Here is a 20,907-nt window from a genome sequence, read left to right on the forward strand (position 1 = left end):
GTCACTTACAGGGTAGTACATCCCTTGCGGAGGAAGAAAAAACGCCCCAGAGCCCCACAGTTTGAGGCCGTTTTGCTCCACCGTTGTGCGAGAAAACAAATCCAACACTCCGTATCTCCTCCCCCTCCGATCCACCGCTCCTCCTCCTCCACCCTCTGCTCCTTCGATGCCTCTTTCTCGCCCCTGTTGTCTCCTTCTCTTTCACGGTTTCGTGCACTGTACCCGCCGACGACGTTACCCGGCGTGTTTCTCTCTTTTTGTCCCACGTATGTACGTGTATATACGTCGAATTTGTGGTACGGCTACCGTGTGTACACACGTATATTGTGTACGGACACGAACACACACAAGCCTACTCTCTTGTAACAAAGAGAGAGAGAGAAAGAGGATCGGTACGATGATGTTTTTGCACGCACACACGAACACTGGCGCGCGCGCGCCCTAGCCTCACAATCACTAGAGAACAGCGAACCGAGACGAGGTTAAAACTCTTTCACGCGCACACGATCGAGCGGGACCCACGGACGACGACACGACGACGAGACCACGAACGCCCGCGAACGTTCTGCGTACTTTGTTTCTTTCTCCTTCGTTGTCCTCACATCCACCTCCTCCTACTCCCTCGACAGCACTCTCTTTCTCCTCGATCGGTCTCTCTGTCTTTCTTCAGCTAACTCCGTCCTATTGCACGTTCTCTCTTTCTCTGTTGCGACAACTCACGACCGACACCGTGCGTGGTCCCTCTGCGACTGTCGGTCCCGCTCCTAGCCGGCGCCATCGGCGTGCAGCGCCACTGCGCATCCAGCGCCGCGCATCGGCCATCATACGTACTAGCTGAATCAAACTCGATCGAGGCGCACGCGAAATGCCTCTCTCGGTCGAACGCGAAATTTATGGAAATACAAATCGTTACCGTGTATAGTTTATCATTGGGAACATTTACGCGTTTATAGCATGGACTGTTGCCCGAAATTCGGTGTACTCGTAAAACCGGCAGAAGTTAAGCAGATTTTCAATTCTATTTAAATCTCATTATGTTTACTCGTCCATTCATTTTCATCTCTTTAGCTATTTCATTTAGCAACATTTTTTTAATGGACTTCACAGATCTATACGCTTGATCGCACACTTTTATGAATATAAAGTATCGACTATTATTTCCGACCACTACCCGATACAATAAATTAATCGAAACCACATAGAGGATTAAAAAAGAATTTACCTCAAATTCAGCAACGAATCAGCGGTCAAAAGTATCATCGAAAGAATTACTTCAAAGTTCAAAGGATTATGATAATGCTGAACATGTTATTTAATTTTTGTTGGATTCACGATTCATATGTGACGATTAAACAAACGTCGACGTTCCACATTTATCAGATTTATACGTGTTTCTGTAATTAAATCCCTTTCCAATCGTTATCAAACGGTTTCATTCACCGCGAATCGTCTCGTTACATTCACTGCCCGTTCCAATATTACACAAGATTTATACCCATGATTTTCCCTTTCCGCCTCGCGTCCCTACCCGCGCACGGCGATCCATCGAACAGAAATTAAGTCCCATTTATACATTCGACCGCGTTCCGCCGATCTTTATTCCGAATCCGATTCCTCTATCGCTGTCCACGATCCCTTTTACCCTCACCACGTTCGTCTACAACGACACACGTGCGATCAAACAACTTCGCGCAAATATTTTCCATTTTTATAGACGCCCGCTCGTGACTAACAGCTTTGCGTCGCGATCGGCGGTTCTGTTGCCTTTTCCGTACGCAGTTGCTTGCGAAACACCGGTATATGTATGTGTACCTTGCGCATGCACTGCAGATGATGTCCCGAATCACGATGCTACACTATGTACCAACAATGTCGGACCCAGGTCTGATAATTAAAGAAACAAGAAAATATTATTCTACGTAGATTTAATAAAAGCATTAAATGAAGTAGATTTACTGCCTCCCGTATATCAAAATTAAAAATTTCAAGTTATTCCGTCCATACAATGAAAAAACTACGTTTTTATTGTTCTAAAATGAAGGAAAATACTTATTATTTTTTACCTAGGTTTAACTTTTTATGCCCTGTTCGTATAACTTGGAACGTATCCTACTACTGTACACTACTTTCACAAATTTTATTATATCGTTACAGAACAAGGAGTCACCGTTCCGTCAATCACGAATTCTAGTCACATACCTTTTATCCGGTAGCGTGTATCTCGATGCAAGCAAATCAATTGTTCCCCGGTTTCGTGCCATCGCGATATCGTGTTCGTTCAGGTATATACATATACGCACGTAGAGAGATCACGAATTAAAAAATTGTAATGGATCAGGCAATAATTGATCCCGGCTCGTCGTCGAGTCATCACCGCGCAATAAAGATGAGGCCTCTATCGTTAAACATGCCATCCGTATCGGGGCGATGAATACAAAAAAATTGTAATTCTCCTTTACGTTCTCGCGCTGCTCGATTCTTTTAATGCGACAAGAATCCTGAAAATTGACCGGCGACCCGGTGGATCGGATCGAGCCAGCCGCGGCGACAGCGGCTGCGCGTTATAATATCGGAGCTTCGTTATTACGCCCGCGGCGCCCCGTTATTACGCATATATTAGCGTGCGCCAGGTATAGAGATACAAGGAAATGAAACCATTATCGAGGTGTACAGAACGGATCCCGATTCCGTGGAAAGCTACGCGCTGGATTACTCGCCGTTCACCGTCGCGAGATTATCGTTACGAGGGGGGTGGGGGGTTGGAGAGGACGATCCTCGCGTTCAAGAGCAATCTTTATTATTCCCCGAAGCATGGTCTTCCTTTTGCATACACCCGGTGATTCGAATCTCGGGAAACGAGCTGCGTAATCGGAATGTATTTATCGGACGCGGAATTGCATTCCGTTGGGCGTCGAGATGGGTTTCTCGTGCCCGGTTTGTTCGGTGAGTTTCAGTTTCTAAATACCATCCCCCAACGTCCTACAGTTAACCATTTCGACTGTTATAACCCCGCGAACGTTTTGAAATTTCGTTTCAGCTCCCTGGTTCTCCCCTTGATCCGGCGCTGTACAGAAGACATGGTACACCGCGAAGAATCGATGTTCCGTGAGCGTAAATCTCGCCGAAAAAAAAATTCATTACACACGCATAGCCGCAGCCACTTCGATGCTCGTTACTCTCCACGGATTTCCTTTTCCCTCGTTCGCGAACCGTTCTCTGCTTGAAACCACGCGTGCACACATAGAGAAACGTGCCCGGAAAAGCCGCGTAAATCATTTTTTTCCGGCTCTAACCTTTGATTTAGAGGAAAAACGGCTCTCGGAATCTCGCGCGCGCGCGGCTGTGCATGTAAATGCATCGCGCGAAACTTTCACGAGTTCCATTACGCCTGTTCCTTTCTCTGTCGTTGCGCAATCCCGACAGTTTGGAACATATTCATACTGGGTAAAACACGGGGAAGGGAGGGGAGGACGATCGAAACGTGGATAATTGCGGAACACCGTGGAACACGATCGAGAGATGAGCCATTACGAAATCTGTTTCGTTTCGTAGGTTCGCGCAGCAGCCGTAGACGATGGTGGCGGCGAGTTGGGTTCGGCTGACGGAGGCGGAAAACTTTTGTGGTAAAGTATCGGAGACAACGAAATCCCGACAATTTATATCCTTGGAATCCTGCCAGGATCCTCCAGCCGGGGGTTCTGCCGGCCGCAGATCCAGGAACGAAAAATGTCAAATAGGAGACCGCCGAGAGTCTACCCTCCCTTCAGGTGCTATGTCGAGGGAACCCGGGACCAGGGATCGGTTGGCGACCGATCGGCTGGGCCATTGCCTTTTCGATACTGCGAAACACTTCGTCTCTGACAGGAGATGTCCTCCGTAAAATGTCGGGGTAAATTATCAGATTCTACGAAGGTACAGTTATTATCGTTGAGGTTTTATTTTCTTTTTTTTACTCAAGTTTACTCTTGAGGGTATTTCGCTAACATTACAGCTACTAGCTTCATCAGGGGGTCAATCAGCTGAACAATTAAAAATGTTTTTTGATTGGTACACAATGAATCGGAAGAAGCAAGTTCATTCGGGAAACTGTGAAGCGAAACGATCCACTGGCAACTTCAGCTTGTCCATGGCAAACGTCCGCCCGAGTGTGGGGCAGCAACAACAACGACTGTAAATTTGCCCACATCTTCATGTGCCACTTCCTTTACGGCGTATATTTACGTTCGCTTCTAAACGACCGTTCCACTTGTTTAGTGAGATCACATTCGTGGCCACGTCCGAAAATACAGCTGTTCACGATTCACGAGGAATGGCCGGAGCTCGATCCTCGTGTAGTCGATGTATTCTTCTCTCGTAATGCAACTTTAATCGTTGTTGGAGCATCGAAGTTCGCGTGTTCCTGGTACTTGGTTCCCGGAGAAACCGCACAGACAGTGCATTATAAAACGGGCGGAGAGGGGACTGGTCCCGACACCCTTGCCCATCGTGCTTTTTACCGGTTCCGCGAAGTCTCGTTAACGACGTCATGGTGATCGACATTGTTTCACGACGAAAGACGGTGGAAAGAAACGGGCTCTTCTGGAGGCACGAAAAAAGTCGCTGGACGGCAGTTTTTACCCGGTCGTTTTTGAGCACAGACGCCCTTCGAGGATCCATTCGTGTTTCGACGTGGAATCGTTTGGCAGTGTATGGTAGCTTAGAGATTTTTAAGCTTTTTTGGGGGGGATTTATTGAAATTTCCGGTTTCTCTCGCGGATAGGGAATAGAAACAGTAGTATACAGGGTGTCCCGTGATAGCGTCGCCACAGAATTTCAACACTTTCCTTGGACTTTACGAGACGATTGATCCTCTCCGAGAGGAGCAACCACTTGGTCATGTTCGATCATCTTCGGTTCGCCGGCAGGGGAAGATACGGGTGTACCTACAATCAACCTGCCACGCTCTGCCCCGATTCTGCAGGGGACACACGCCATCCCCCTCCGTTCGAGTCGCCATAGAAACGAAGGGACGATGACGACGTCGCGTCGACAGAGGGTGCAAAAGCCACGATGCTTAGAATAATGCGGCGCACGACGCGCCGGCTCCGGATGGAAATGGATCTCCGGACCCGGTAGGTATTACCCCGGGGCGGTAACTAGCGGAGATACGATGTAACGACGCCGTTCGTAGCGTCGTAATCGCGATCGGGTCGAAACGCCGTGTGACGGGAATGGACAATCGGAGTCGCGGCTTCGATCGATGGAGAATCTTCTCCACCCTTTATTCGCCCGATTATACCGATATCCCGGAACTTGTTCTATTTAGGGAGCGGGCATAACTTTAACGGATACGAAAATGAACGTCGTCACAGTCGAGGCCAAAGACGGATGAAGAGTACATTGCGTTTCGTCGATCGTTATTTCCCCTTTCATCCCGCAAGAGAGGGGACGAATCATGGACACGAGGGGTAGATTACGCGCAACAAGGCTAAAAAAAAATTCAGATAAACATTGATCCTCGCGTCTTCGAGCTACTCTCGCGCTCCATTCTATCTTCGCTGGTGATCTGCGCCGTGCGACTGTCTATAAATAAACTTCAACACCCCCTGGGCGCAACCATGTTCGATCCGCAAAACCTTCTTATCTACATGTACATCGACCTCTCTCTTTCTGATATCAATTTTACGAGAGGATTCTTCCGTGTTTTTACGACTCCATCTTCTCACCGGCGTTCCCCCCTCGTCACCGGTATCTGAACCCTTTTTATTACTATGGGTACGGTGTCCGATCACAGGATGCGCTCGTATAATCGATTCCAAGACGAAACCGGCCGCCATGAAAAGAGCACGTTGATGTTTAACAGAAGGGTTAAATGAGTCTGGTTAATTCTCTGTCCTTATGGTAACACGCGGAGAAATTTTTTTATTGCCAACCGGGGAACGGCTTGAGGACCAGTTTACGATCCGAGGGGACGAAAAAAAGAGAATATGGTTTCATGTACAATCCCGTGGATTCTGTAACGAGACGGAAAGCGCAGGGGGGGATGCTTCGACGCGTCGCGTCGCCTCGTGAAATTGCCTATCGACGTCCGCCATCCTATCGTTCTCTCTCTTTCTCTCGTTTACTCTTTCTGTAGCCGGCTCACAGGCTCTGCTGGTGCAGTTTCAAGTGCACTCGGGGCGGCCGCGTATTTTTAGAACCCTCTACGCGCATTCGTAGGTGCGTTGCAGCAGCTGGAGCGCACATGCGCTCGCGGCGCCCCGCACAGTGGGACGAACCGTGTCAAAACTGCGACATGGACAGAGAATTTCTATTTCGGATTTTTATTTTCTTCAACTGTTTCAATGTAATCCTTGAGCATTAGGGAGCGAGGAATTGAAAAGAAGACAATTAACAAGAAAAATGAAAGAAGAAAATTTGTTAATATTCGATTTAACACTAGAATTACCGACGATGAACGTATATTTATTTCTGTCAAGTCGATAACCATGACAACCTTTCGATAATATTCCAAATTAACCGATTTCTTTATTTTCATATTGTAATTAAAGTAGTGAAAGATCTGAGAAAATTCATTGTTGTAACATTTTAATCATCGCCATAACAGTTTACTAACCAGTCATATTGACTGCTTTGGTAGTTCTAGTGTTAAAAAAATTTTGATAAAGACACGATTAGTCGTTCAGAAGAAAATTCGATGTCCAGAGATTTACTCGTTTCGTCTCACACATTTCTGCATACACATCCTCTCGTGACACTATAAATGTTTCACGGTTGGCCTCACCGCGGGCCCGAAGGAGCTCGAACAGTCGTCGACGGGGGCGAATTTATTGGACGGAACGTGGTTGTGATCGAGACCGCAGGAACCGACCAATGACACGCGAAATTTCATCGAAACGATGATGCTCGATCTTTAGGGGAGGATTCTTATCAGTTTTTGAAGAGTGACGTTTCGACTAGTTGAAGCTCTTTTGACTTTGTATATACTCTCATTGGAACACAGTAACTACTATATGTATAACGTACAATAATTAAAATATTATTTGAGATGGTGTATTAAAATTTTCTACGAAACGGTAGTACTCGATGATCGTCGAAATATTCGATTAATTCGAACGAAGACGAACAGTTGGAAATAATCGAGAATCTTGAAAGGTCCAGAGGGAACTCTTCGAATTTATTCAACTATACACTCCTCGGATTAGTGAATAGAGAATGAATATCACTGCTGTTTCTACTTCATCCGATGGTTGTATATCTTCTCTTTGCCCGTATTACATCATTTATAAGGAACTATATGCAGGAAACGTTATACTCGGTTTCGATACCCCACCTACCCCTCCACAGTTCGAATTTTCGGGGCTGATTTATAGCCGGTAAATCAGGGCTCCAAATACGTTTTCAGACTTTACATTCCGGCCCGATATCGCGGAGTGGGATCCTCCACGCGGGGGTGGTCCATCGTTCGATCTCGGCCGCAATATTTTCTCGAATAGAAGGGGCGCGCTGGGTCGATCGGGTGAAAAAGGGTTGGTCCCGTCGGACTTCACCGGTGACATCTCGGTTTATAGGTCGTCTTCGATTTTCCCGAATCTCCTCTTTCTTTTTCGTTCTATTTTTTACGAGCACCGAGGTAAATCCGCGAGCCTCGAACACCAAGGAGTGATCCAACGTTCAAAAAAAAAGGGCAGACAAAAGAGGGGCCATGATTTTGATGGAACAAGGGACTATCGAAGGCTCAGGCGGATTCCTCGGATTCATCCGACGTGTCTGCTTATCGCGACGGACATGATCGAGGCTGATGGCGAGGCTACGGACAAAGTAGAGAAATTCAGCTAAAGTAGAACAATGCTCGAACTCCGTTCAAAGACACATCGAGCCGTCTTGGAACGGACGATCCATCCTGTTAAAATACGATCATGCTCGATTTTGAATGAAATCGAGCGAAGAAAAAGAAATCCTCTTATCTTCGTTCGAGATTTGCTTTACCAAATTGAAATCGTATACACCAGGCTGTTGTGCAATTGCCCCCGGTTGTGTCCTCGTAAGGTTCTCGAATGGATACAAGCTCCAGAGTGTGAAGTACACGAAGAAAACGTGAGTGGCTGATAAGACGGAACCGTTTAGATTTATCACCCGTGCGAATACTGGTTCTCCCGTTGATCGACGCCGTTCGTCCTGGAGTTCGACGGTACACCCCTAAACCTCTGGAAACTGCCTACTCTCGACGAGGGAGCGAACACCACCCCTTTAGGTGGGGTTTCCATGACGACTACGAGAGAGAATTGTGCCGATAGCTCGGCTAACCGAGCCTCTCGGGCGAACTGTTAACAGAGGAGACCCCGCTGGGCGGCTATGAACCACCGCGAAATATTCAAACGGGCGCATATTAAAACTTACACCACCCCCCCCCCCCTGATGGAATAGCGTAAGCCCCTCAATGGGAGAAGTATCGATCACCATTTCCTTCTTTTGTTGCGTTTCATTTCAATTGATTATAGCTTCGAAAGCATAAATGAATTTGAGTGCGCGAAAAATTATTTAAATAAAACTCCGATTAATGTGACACTTCGTGAAAAATGTGCAATCTCGATTTATGTCGAAATTACAGCTGCCTTTGATCTAGAAGTGCTCCTTTTGATTCGCCCCTTTGAACGAAATTCGTTTAATGAACTTTCGATTTAATACTTCTATTGGATCTTCCTCATAAAATCGTGTCGTACTCCATACTAAAACTTGGATTGATATCTGAACACGCATTTCTAAATTCTATGAAAAAATGTAATCGCTTTAAATGTTATCGCGAAATATTTTTCGATATTGTTTTTTTCGTAAAAGAAATCAGTTTTTTTCTATTCGATTGTTTTGAACATGAAGAACACTGTGAAATGTACATATATATGTACAGAAGTTAATTCGCTTTCTTTTTTTCCCATAAAACCTGAATTTAAACCCCGTATAAAACGCGTCGCGAATAACTAGCATAACGTAACAGTAAAAGGCCATTTTGTCTGACACACTTCGATCAGAGAGACGAAAATCGTCGAAGTTTCAAAGTTTCACTTTATCCTGAAGCAGAGCGCACAAAGAGTCGTAATCGATTCAACGGCGTCGATTTGCGGACGGCGAAATAATCGTTTCAAAGGTGCAGTGGTTGGGTCGAATTTTCGTGCCTCCGTCGCGGTGCACTTAGGCAAATTCGTCGAAAATGCAGCCGAGCTCCTTAACGAGAGAGTCCCCTTGAAACAGGCACGTAATAACGGATCGTAAAAAGGTCATCGTTCCCGTTGCATCGTCGCCGGTTTTACACGTTGGTTGGCCAATTTATCGGTTCAATTTCAGCACGGGTAGGATCCACGGGGGAAATTGTCAATAAACCCGCGGAAATATCTTATCCTCGTGGACGGATTCCGGCGAAACCGTGGGATCCATATGAACTGCGGTGGTCATCGTGGTGAGTCTCTTATGAAACTCGCAGGCAAACATTCTACCGCGCTTTCAACGAGATTGAATCGTTTCTTCCGGCATGGAAGTTCATTTATTCGTCTGAAGATTGATTCGAGGACTCGCAACACTTTTTCAGACAGTGATGGACTCATAATTGACTGAAGTACTTCAATCTTCGTTTGTCCGCGAATTTGCATAAGCAGCAGCATAATTGAACGCTGGAAACCGACCCTATGGCGGTCAAATGATTACTAAACGGTTCGCCTTGAATAGTCGATTGATTTCGGTCTGATCGTTGGATTTAACGACGCTAGAAGTAACGATCGATGAACCATGGAGGTTTTAACATTGAAGTAAATTTTACGAAAATTCATCATAGAGGACAGGTAAGTGGGAGATGCTGGATCAACGAAGACAGGGGAAGACAAAGTGGCAGAAGGATATTTCCAGAGACAGTACGTGAAAAGGAAGTCTTCGTTTTATAAGCGAATAGAACACGAGCATATGATCGGCACCCGCTAAGGTCAGGACCAGACGGTTCTTCGAAGGCATTCGGAATAAAATCCAACCGGGGACTAAGAAGCACTCGCTGCGAATTCCCGTGAGTCTGCATCACGCGGGGCAGATCACAGGAATAAGAAACCTCGACTAAATTTACCCGTCCACTAATTTCGGCTACCCCCTCCCGCCACGATTTCGCCCTCTTACTTCTCTGCCGAGGGAGACGCTCAGCTGGAATATCGTTTCACGAAAGAATCGGAAAAAAATAGGGAATTGCTAGGAAATCCAAACAGACGACTCAAAGTGCCAACCAGAAGCTAGATTATTCTTAGGTACCTCTTGAGAATATTCAGTTGAAGATTTCAAGCATCACCCCAGCGGAAGCAGCAAAGTAGCGGTTCCACAAACGGGAATTCTCCTAACTCTCCAAAGGCAAACGGGGGTTCTTTGGCAATTGAAGCACGCAATTTCCAAGCGCTTTAACGAAATCACGGAGAGCACTCTCACTTCGTGCCAGTTTTCGTTGTATTACGAAACGTTCATCGGAACGATCCATTCCCCACGATGCGATCACGTTCCGATCGAACAATCAAACAATTCGAATCGGCTGACCGCGCCGGCGAATCACGGGGCTTGAAACGTGTAATCGCGTTTCATCGGTTCGATGGGTTCATCGTTGATTCGTACACCGTGACCCCGGGGCTAGTACGATCAGAAATATCTGGATTCTCGTCGGTGGATCGCGGCAGGCTGCGTGGACGCAGACATTTCTCAGGCGGTGTATCCATCGATTCCAGAACCCTTGCGTGCGCAGAAGCTCGTTGCCACGTGTGCTCTGGCTCCCGTTCAGTAACAAATCGCCTGCGCCCGTCCGTATGTTTCCCTTTCGGCGGGTTTACAACGGTCCGGAGAACGCTCGGAGACCTTCCGTGCGAGCGTAAACAACGCGGGTGTGTTTAAACGGCTCGGAATCCCGGGCATTCTATGTTCCACGATCGTCAAAGAGACCGGTTAAGGTCTCTTCATACTTGCCAAAGAGATCTTTGAACTTGTAGTTTTCTAGTTTGTACGTGGTTGAAAATATCACTGACCCGATTATTGGTTTAGTCTGTATTCTAGAAGCTTGGTACCTCGAAAGGTGGATATTTCTGATTGCCCCAGAGACAGTGATGTCTGGATCAGTTTGGATCTTTGTGTATCCATTGTACTGAATGTATTTTCGGAAGACTTAAAGTATTCACCGTCAAACTTGGGTCAAATAGATATTACGAGGTCACCGATGTAAGAATATCTCTGGGGATGAATTCTCCACTTTGAATCGCTGTATTGTTATAGATGACTGGCTCCAGTTGCTCCAATTCTTCCCTATTTCGTATTCCGAGGATCCTAATATATTTTCATAGGTGAAGCAACATCGTCTGGTTGAAGGTATACTGCGAGTGAATGTGCTGTGGCTGCAGCTTGAAGATCATCATTGTTCTATTATTCCTCTCGGTACGTTTTAAAATAACCTGTTTTTACTGTAATTGCAGCAAAAAATTCTCTATTCGGGGTACCTTCCAACCACTACCGTGAATCTACTCAGGAATATTTTCCGCTTCCCTGATTTTCTACTTCCCTTTTCCACTTGGGGTGTGCAGACTTTCTGGCAGCACACTCTCGCATAAAGATTAAAACTAGAGTGGCTAATAATGACACAAGATGCAATGTGGATAGCTCCAAAATGGCCTTTAACCGCTGTTTCACCCCATCCCAACTACGTAACACCGTATTATTACAGGGAGGAGAACGACAGCAGAGAATATGCAAAAGTTCCATTCGCCATTGTGGATCCAGCTTTAGAGAGTTTCAGGAACCACTTGGACCATTGTGATTCCCTCTGTTTACGACGTAAACACATATGTAACCCGGGAAAGCAAGACTACAGAGCGACGCGGTTAATCCGCCGCCGAATGACGAACAAAAACAGAACGTCCGAAAGCAATGGGGGGTTGTTTCTTTTTAATCGTCCGTGATGATATTTCTTTACCGCGATCCAAGAAGATCCGTACTGGATGGAGATTATGATTACGGTTTCGTGCTCTAATTTATTAATTAGAAAACTCTTTAGAGTTTTCACATCCAGGAAGTTCCAAGAGCCCCTCGCCATCACTGCCCTACGTTTCGCATCGGGAAAGAAGGAAACCACGGTAAAGTGGAGCAGGAAATCTATAATCTTTCCCCCCGCCCCTGTTTCTCTTATCATGTATCGTGTTTTCCTCCGGAATATTTCGCGACACGCGAGCCCCGTTCGACGAAGGGACGTCGTTTAAAATGGCGACCAGATGGAATTCTTTCGAGTGTTTCGGATACAAGCGATTATTTCGAGACCGTTCGTCGAGCCGATCGCGATCCTGCGGGGACCCCTTCACGCACAAAAACATCCCCCTTTCGCGGCCGGATCGAATTACAGGGACGTGTCCTGGCACCGATTCAATTTTCCAGCTAAATATACTCGCGATGTATACTCGGCGAATCGGTTGTTGCAGACTCGCGCCGCGTTCCTTCCCCCTTTGGAACGAAAACACCGTGGAATTTGGCTTGGAATCATGAGTACACGATATTGAAAACGAAAGGATAGATCTGGTCCGGTGTAATCAAATTAATAATGAAATACACTTGAATTTCAATTTACGAACAGAAAACGTATATGATTCTATGAGAATTTGTTCTGAGAATAGAATGAATGGCTAAAGGTTGGGGTTTTAGTATCCATTGGTTGAAGGCTGTCGCAACATTAGAACACTCTCGTGAGGAAGTAAAACTATTTCTAGTGATCCCCCCAAATGCGATCTACTTCCATTTAATTATCTAATGGATCTTCTTACCGCAGGATGAGTAAGACGTTACGTAAAGCATTATATAAAAGTATCAGTTTCGTCCGGAAAATCGATATCAATCGATAAAAATTCGTCGGGTCGTGTATTATGCGGAAAATACATATCTTGGTTTACGCTGTAATCGATACTTTCATTGTAGCCTCGACACGTATGCTAGGATTACCAGTCTCGTGAATTCGTAATGGCGATGTTAATACACGATAAATGCGATGTTTAATATATTTTGCAAGTAGCTATGTAAACATTTCGTAATTTCAAATCAGTAACATAAGAACTCTATTCATTTACTATCGATAAGGAAGTTTGCTGGAGAAAATGTTTCCAGTAGGAAACTACCTTACCTAGCAAGGACAACGCAGCGCTTCTGAACGAAGGGAGACTGACGCGCCTTGTTTTCAACATGTGCTGTTGATGGCGGCACATGTCTTTCTATCTTCTGCCACCTGGTGTATGGACTTACGTACTATAATCGATTTGAGACATGAACGAGAATCGAAAGTGGAATCGTTACGTTAACGTTCAGAAAATATGTAATTATAAATTACACTGTTTCCCTATATAGCTTAACAGCAAAGATGAACTCCTTTACCATATTACTAGAAGCCCATCTTCTCAAACTAACAGAATCTTTAAACGCAACCCAATTTATCTTAAACGAATATGTACTTTCTAGTACACCTTTGTATATCATGAATTTTTATACAACAAGAATTTAATGAAAATATTCTTTACACAATGTTTTGAGTATAGTTTTTATATTATTTGTCGATGCAATTCTCATAAAATTAGGGAAGGTTTGTTTAAAGACTCGTACAGTGTCAGATTACAGAAACAGAATCAGAAATTCTCAAGTAAAAATGTACGGTCTCCATTCGTCGAGCCTGGCCGAAGTCTGTGCAGAATAAAAAATTGATATTTCATAGATGACATACCCATATCTCACAGTTCAACTGCTCCCACTCATGGTTCAGCGATATGCTCATCCTAATATTCCTCATCCGAATCTCCCTAAGCATTTCTTGGCCAGATTTTCCGAAAAAAGGTGGGACGAATCTTCGGGGTGTACGCATGTCGAGGAGCAAATCTTCGAAAGTGTTCGAAAATTATTCGCGCGCTGTTCCGTCCTGTTCGATTTCGCCCCCTGTCGTCCATATTCCGAACTTCATTATCAGAAGTCGATAACATAGATCGCATTAGCGCGCAAATTCAAATTCTGCTTGATATAAATACAGAATTATATTTCTTACTATATTATTGAAATGAAATGTCGATGCATATTTCCTGCGACTTCAGTGTTTTATTTAACTTTTAAACTGTGTAATCGCAACACCTTGAAGATATTCAATATCAAGAATTTCTAAACTTAAATTCTCAAATACCAGTTCTACAGGGTGTTTCAATCATCCGCAAGTTAAAACCGTTAATACGTCCAACTTTAAACACGGCCCCTGGTACACATCGGGAATTGAAGTCCCGGCGCAGTCGCTGGCCGCCGTAATAAAGTCCACTCATCTTCCGACGTTTCCCAAGGCTTCTTATTAATTCAGCCGCGGAGGCGGAGAAGCAAATACTCCCGAATTATTCATAAATCCCGATGGCTTCGGGTGGGGCATAATAGAACTCCGGAGGATAAAAGACTCTTGGCGCGGGCCCCTGTTGATCCCTTTCAGAGCCACTCGCGAAAAACTTGCTTCGTTTCCTTGGTCGTCTTTCTCTCCTCCTTTTCCCAGAGTCACGAGAAACGTTCGCAAAATTATTTCGAGGACCCAAGCCCGGCCATTACGGGGGGGAGGGGAAAGGTCTCGCGCAAGTACTCGCGAGAGTTCAACGGCGAACATTGCTTTCGGTCCCGGCGTCGAATGAATTCAAATCCCGTCGGAATTAAAGACCGTGAAATTCGTATTCAAACGATCCCGTTTTCTTCGCCTGGCTCGCCCACTCGACTCCTCCCCGTTATTTTTCATCGTGCGCCACCCCCGGCCCTTCTATCCCCTGGAAACCGGAAAAAAAACGACGGAACCCCCCGTCAGCCCATCAGAAGGTTCGAGTCCCCCTTGCCCTCCCGTTAAAACCTCTTCGCTGGAAAAGCATCACCGACGTCGACGACGCACGGCCACGCCATTATGCGTTTCCTGCCGTTGACGGTTCCATCTTCCTCCAAGACGGGGCTAATTTCCCGGATTTAATTAGCGAAAGACGGCACCGACGAGTCCGCGCGGTGCCTTTTAATCCTGCTGGATCGAGTTAACCGCGTGTGCGGTCGGAACAACGACTTTCTTTATTAATCCAGTACAGTGGATTTGAAATTATCGATAGGTATCAGTTACGGAGAGCTCCATCGAACTGCTTAAGAAACAAAACTGGAGGATTGGTTGGTTAATGCACGCAACATGCAAACCTTTCTTATCCAAAGTATACCTTCAAATCTCGAGTTCACGTGGCTAGAGAAAAAATGTGAAATTCATCTTTTCCATCTGGCAATGGTTCGGAGTCTCCGAACGCGAAAATTGAAAACGTGCGCGCACGGAATGGGCTCCGAGGGGGTTTCCCGTACAGCTAGGCCATTCCGATGGGGTGGGATTTGGCTGGAGAAAATCGTGCGATTGAATTAGAATCGGGGATATCTGGTAAAGGCGAAAGAGAGTGCGAGAGACGGAAGAGCCAGTGGGAAATACAGGGAGAGTGCTCCTCGGGAATCACCGAGTCGAGGCTCCGCGACCTCGTGGATTAATAACGAATATGTTTTAATAATCTCGACGGGCGTGCAGGGAGCCGGAAACACCGGAGGGCAATCTAATCCGTGGTTCCTACGGATTGGATAAATTCCAATACACGTACGTTCCGATGGAAAATTCGATTGCCAATGGGGCAGCGTCTGCCGGAGCTATATGTACGAGACTTGATGCTATTAAGCGCTCAGATGTATGTATACTCTTGTACAGAATTGATGAATATGAAAATGCGGGGGTCATTAAAATTTCTTGTCACAACTGTTTCCACTACCCATTCGCGAGCCAAGTTCGCCAATATCCGTCTCCTGACCAGACCAGCCGAAAGATCCAATTCGAGGGTACAAAGCACAAGGCAATCGGGCGATTTCTCCACGAGTAGTTAAAGACGACCGAGTAACCGATTGAAATTAGTTCGCTGGATCGACGGTTAAGGGGGCGCGAGGGGAACGTCTTTTTCGAGATTAGAAAACGTGCCCCGAAAGCCAGATCGAGGACAGTCCATCTTCAGACAGTGGCGATTCTCCTCGTCGTCGTCGTCTCGGTCGTGACTCGTGTCTCGGCGATCGATTCGAACGAGTAAACCGAGCGTGTGCCGCGTCGTCGTCGTTGTCGTCGCGTAATTAAGAGTCGCTTGGATGGCTTATAATTACGGCTCGTTCGCCGGAACCCGGCGACGCAAAAAGATAATTACCAGACCCATCCTTCCGGGAGGATCGTCTGCTTAAGAAGCTTCGCCCGGGCTGCTATTCGAGGGTCTGCTGCAACGTCACGAAAGACCCGCCAATGATAAGTTCGACGTGGAGAGAGGTGGTGGAATTGGCGGGAAACACGGCTCACGGGGTCCCCATCAACCGGCACCCACCCTCGTGTAATTTCGTTGCAAGGCTCGTTAATTATCCGCCTAATTGCCGCGAAATCTACTGGTGCGCGTGATGACGCGGACATACCGAGAAGGAGAGGTGCTCAGGTGTTACGATGACTTTTTAATAAGGTAATATGCATCTAGGGATATTGCGAGTCCTTCTGCGCGAGGGAACCTGTGGGGTTATCAATCTTCCGCGATCTCTTGATTCTTCGAATTCGTTAAGGTTCATCGATACCACGATATTTTAAAATTGTAGAAAGTTGAGAGTGAGATATTTTGTTTCTAGGTTCCGAGGGGATAGAAATTTAGATCCTTGTCAATGGAAATAAAGGTATTGAGACTAAATCAGAGTCTTGATCGTATAACTCCATAATAAGCTTGATCAAAGGTGTAACAATCTCTAAACGATGAAAATATTAGAGTATAGAAAAAAAATATATTAATGTTAATTATAAACACTCTCGATCCAAAATTGAATTTCCAAAGGAGACACGCAGGCTGTTTATTATATCCACTTAATGGCGCCCGTTCTAACTGTGCAACGAAATATGAATTTGATCCCCATTTTACTCGACTACAAGGAAATCCTCGTAACGACGGCTCATCGAGAAATGGATTCATCCGCGCGGCAAAGAGTCTTTTTCCAAAGCTATTTCCACCCCCTCCGTCCAGCGTCCATTAGCCGAGCGTCAATCTGGTCGGGTGGCTTCCTCGTCGGTGGACGAATTTCTCGCGTGTTTCTGTCGGGTTTAAGGTCACCCAAAGAACGCCATTTTTCCGTGGCAGCGCGACGGACGTAAGAGGATTAAGCCCGGTTTTCTGGTCCGCCGGATTTCCCCCTGGCGCACAGATGCTTCTATCCGCCAATCTCCTGTTCGATTCAGTCCGCTACTGGGGTTCAGCGATCCGTGTAATTAATGGGAAATTATCGTCAATGCCATTGCCTGGACACGTGTCACCGATCCATCCTCGATCGTGACGGAGTGATTTTTCATTCTTAGTAACGAGTTGACGGAGGTGGATGATTCGTGCAATTATACACCTTTTTTTATATTTGGGTGACAACATACTGAACGTTCCTTTAACTTTCTACTTTTGATCATCACCCATGTAACATTAGTATATCGAAACTAACCGAGGGAATGAGGGAGGGTCCGAATAGGTTTGTCTAACAGCAAATACTGGAGGTTCGATCCGACGACATCTGTCACGTTAGTATCGTAGACAGAATGGAAGCAATTCGAAGATTTCTCATCGGATATACTGACGTGAAAAGACGTGCTTCGAGCTTCGATATAATTCTCACGAGAGCCACTTTCTTTGATTTCGTTCGCGTCGAAGACTGACCTTTTTTTCTTGCCCCCAGGCTTAGTCAAAAAGAGATTAGATTAATATCGTGGCGTGGCGAGATCGATACTCGACTCGGTAAAAGGAGAAGCGTCCTTTGAGACACACGTTTCCAGGTCTGGGTCGGGATTAAGCGGATGTAAATTAAAAATTACCGATGTGGAGTCTCAGCCTTATACGGAATATTCTCTCTGTCTCTCTACAGCTCTACCCCTAGTAAAAAACTACTAGTTAAAACGACGAGATTAAATAACGTACTCACAATGTGGGGGATACGGTGTGGCGTCTTGGCGTCGCGAATCTGTCTGAAACATCGAGAAATAACGTTCACGTTAGTCATTTCAAACACTGTTACGAGAATTCGATTGGTTTCATTTTACTTCGTTACGTCTGTAATAATCTAGACTGCGGAAGTTTATATATATTCACAATTTCAGGTTCGATGTCTAAGAAATAAAATCGGACAGAATCTTGAATTCTGTGCTAGAGGATTTACTGCGTTAATAATTATACACAAATGGTGCTAAACTTATTAAAATCTTTACTTTCTCGTATTGTCCAAGTCAAGGGATGCTATAAATGCATAAACATCCCGAGTCTAGTAATAACAATCAACGTAGATTCACGGAGAACGTTCGATTTTTTCGATTCCAGGGAATGTCACACGACCCTAGAACGCACGTTAAATTTCGATGGCGTCGAACCGGGAGAGAACTCGTCGATTTAAAATGGAAATCGAGCCGTGGGGAAACAGAGCCGGCCACGAAATTCGAGGGAACGAGGTCGATCACGAAGAACGAATAAAAAAAAAAAAGAAGGAAACGAAGCGGTGGTCCGTTCAAAGTTTAAATTACGCGGGGATTTGCGACGACGGTAACCCTAAAAATCGACGGACAAAACGTTTGGCGATCGTTGACGATCGATTTCCGAGCTGTCGCGAGCGACGGCGCGTTGGCCGAGTTCTCCCCGATTTTTCGACCATTTTCTCCTCCACTTGACACCACGGCGGGATATTTTACGAGCACCCTGGAGCGATTGTGTTTTCCTTTCATGGAGTGGATGCATACTTTTTCAATGCACACTGAACCGAAGAACTGTAAATATTTTTTACACATTCGTTGATATCCATCGATATCAGAGGATATCGATGATTTCGCCATCACGTCCTACTGACGTAGTCGCATTTTCGACGCTCACATATCACTTTCACGTTACAACATTAATTTTTAAATACCAGACACCATATAAGTATTTCTTTTTATGTAAATCAGAGTCCCAATTTAATAATAAATTTTTTGTATAAAATTCCTTAAACGTTACGTTTTCATTAATTAAAATACATAAAGTGGCAGTATTAGAGACACTGGCATTAATTGGGACATTTACCCTAGTGAACGATCGAGCCGAAAGCAATTTCGCGATTCGATCGTCGGTCGCGGAACCGATTCCATTTTAATCGCGACGAAGAGACATTCAACCATCCGCGACACGTCGTTCTGTTCGTCGAACATCCAGCATAAAATGACCGTGTGTGTCCGCGGGGCGGCGGCGGAAAGGAATACCTGGAATCGAGTCGTCGCGCCATGGGACAGATTGGACCATAAATTCCGCGTGTTTTCGTCGCGGATCGGGCCTTCCTGTTCGGTCGCACAACTGCCGCCTAGCAAAACGCGTGGGTGCGAGGGTCCCAGCCGTAATTGGAACGGACGGCGAATTTCCCTCAGCGGCGTGTCGAAGACCCGCCCGTTGGGATTGAAATTGAAAAGCACCGGTGACGTAGCTACAGCAACGTCGTTTTCGTCGTGCGAATTAACTCTTTGAGGCACACGATTTTAAAGAAAATAAAAATCCTAGTTGCACAGAATTTTTTTTAATATAAAATAAATATTAAACTGTATGACTATGAGTAACTTCAACTTTTCGAGGTGGATTAAAATATATCCCACTATGCGTAAAAAGCTAAGGAAAAGGTTGGACAGTTTTTGACCCACCTAACCCTAAAGAGTTAAGCGCATCGACACGCGTGTACACCAGCTAATCCAGCAGCAGGAGGGACGCGTGAGGTGTCGATTCGCGATATTGGTTCTGGACTTTATTGTCCGTTCGACTCCCTCGCTAGGAATTCGATAAGACGAAAAAGCGGCTTGTACGCGATACAGGAATTACCAAGGGAGCGGCAGGAGCGACGTCAGATGGTGGACCAGTTCACGACACGGGTCACGTAGCCGCCGATAGGTATGCAATCGATTACCACCGGGAATAAAAGTAATTACTTTATAGTTCACGAGCCACCGATAACCAATCGTGCCGCCTTCTTTCGTGTTTCCGCTCCGAGAGATGATCGTTCTCTGTACACGCCTACCTCGTGCACCTCCGTGGCACGATGAAGCCGTTTCCGGGCGTTAATTCCGGATCTTTTTGAGAAGTGGCTTCGATTGTTTCGGATTTCTTGCTCTTCACACGCGCGTGATAGAGACATTGGCGGTAACGTACGGTGGATACCGTCACGGACCAGATTCTTGATCCGTTTGGTATATACAGGGTGTCCAATCTGACTTGAGCATCCTAAATATACCGCTTATTTCTTATGGTAGGAAATATGTAAAATGGAAATATATAGTTCGAGGGGTCAAATTTAATGGTAGGCAAAATCAATTTTCTTAAGATCGTATTTTTCGAAATTTCAAGGCCACCGATATTTTTTTAATGGGACTATACCTACAACAGAGGGATCAGTGCTCGTCGAGCTTCGATTAATTCGTCGGAATTTGAATCGATGCAAAATTAACCGCAGATCCCCTTGAATAATTACGATGGAACTCGATGGGGAACATGAAAATGCACGGTTTTTCAGTCGCGAGAGCAACGAATACGACGTGGTCGCCTGAACCGTGCACGCCCGATTCAGAGTAATTAGTATGGCAAGATTGAAACAGCTTCCTGGAGATACGCAGGTAATCACGCGCGTTGTAATGGATCCGTGTGCCGGGCGCTTGTCGCGGGTAATGGGACCAGGTCGAAACTTTGTGGAACGATATTGCACGATCCGCGCGCGTGTAACAGTTTCGGGTCTCGGGCAGAGCACCGAAACTCCTTGGCAACTGTTCGTGTTACGTGCAGTTTATGGTGTTTGAAGGAACACATGCAGCCTTTACTG

At 45.7% G+C, this 20,907-nt stretch overlaps 1 protein-coding gene across 3 annotated transcripts in view; it reads right to left on the reverse strand.

Moving 5' to 3' along the window:
* LOC107191401 (RNA binding protein fox-1 homolog 2) overlaps positions 1 to 20,907 on the reverse strand; it is a 192,515-nt gene that overhangs the window by 134,336 nt on the left and 37,272 nt on the right. For 2 of the 3 annotated variants that reach the window (XM_015580432.1, XM_015580430.1), the window contains exon 1: positions 10 to 436. In XM_015580432.1, coding sequence (XP_015435918.1) covers positions 10 to 21 — 12 coding nt within the window. In that variant the 5' untranslated portion in view covers positions 22 to 436. Of the gene's footprint in view, positions 1 to 9; positions 437 to 18,012; positions 18,056 to 20,907 lie in introns of those variants that run through there. The other variant, XM_015580431.1, reaches the window with a different exon arrangement.

This window comes from Dufourea novaeangliae, unplaced genomic scaffold (assembly GCF_001272555.1).
Source record: "Dufourea novaeangliae isolate 0120121106 unplaced genomic scaffold, ASM127255v1 scaffold246, whole genome shotgun sequence".
In the NCBI taxonomy this organism is placed as follows: domain Eukaryota; kingdom Metazoa; phylum Arthropoda; class Insecta; order Hymenoptera; family Halictidae; genus Dufourea; species Dufourea novaeangliae.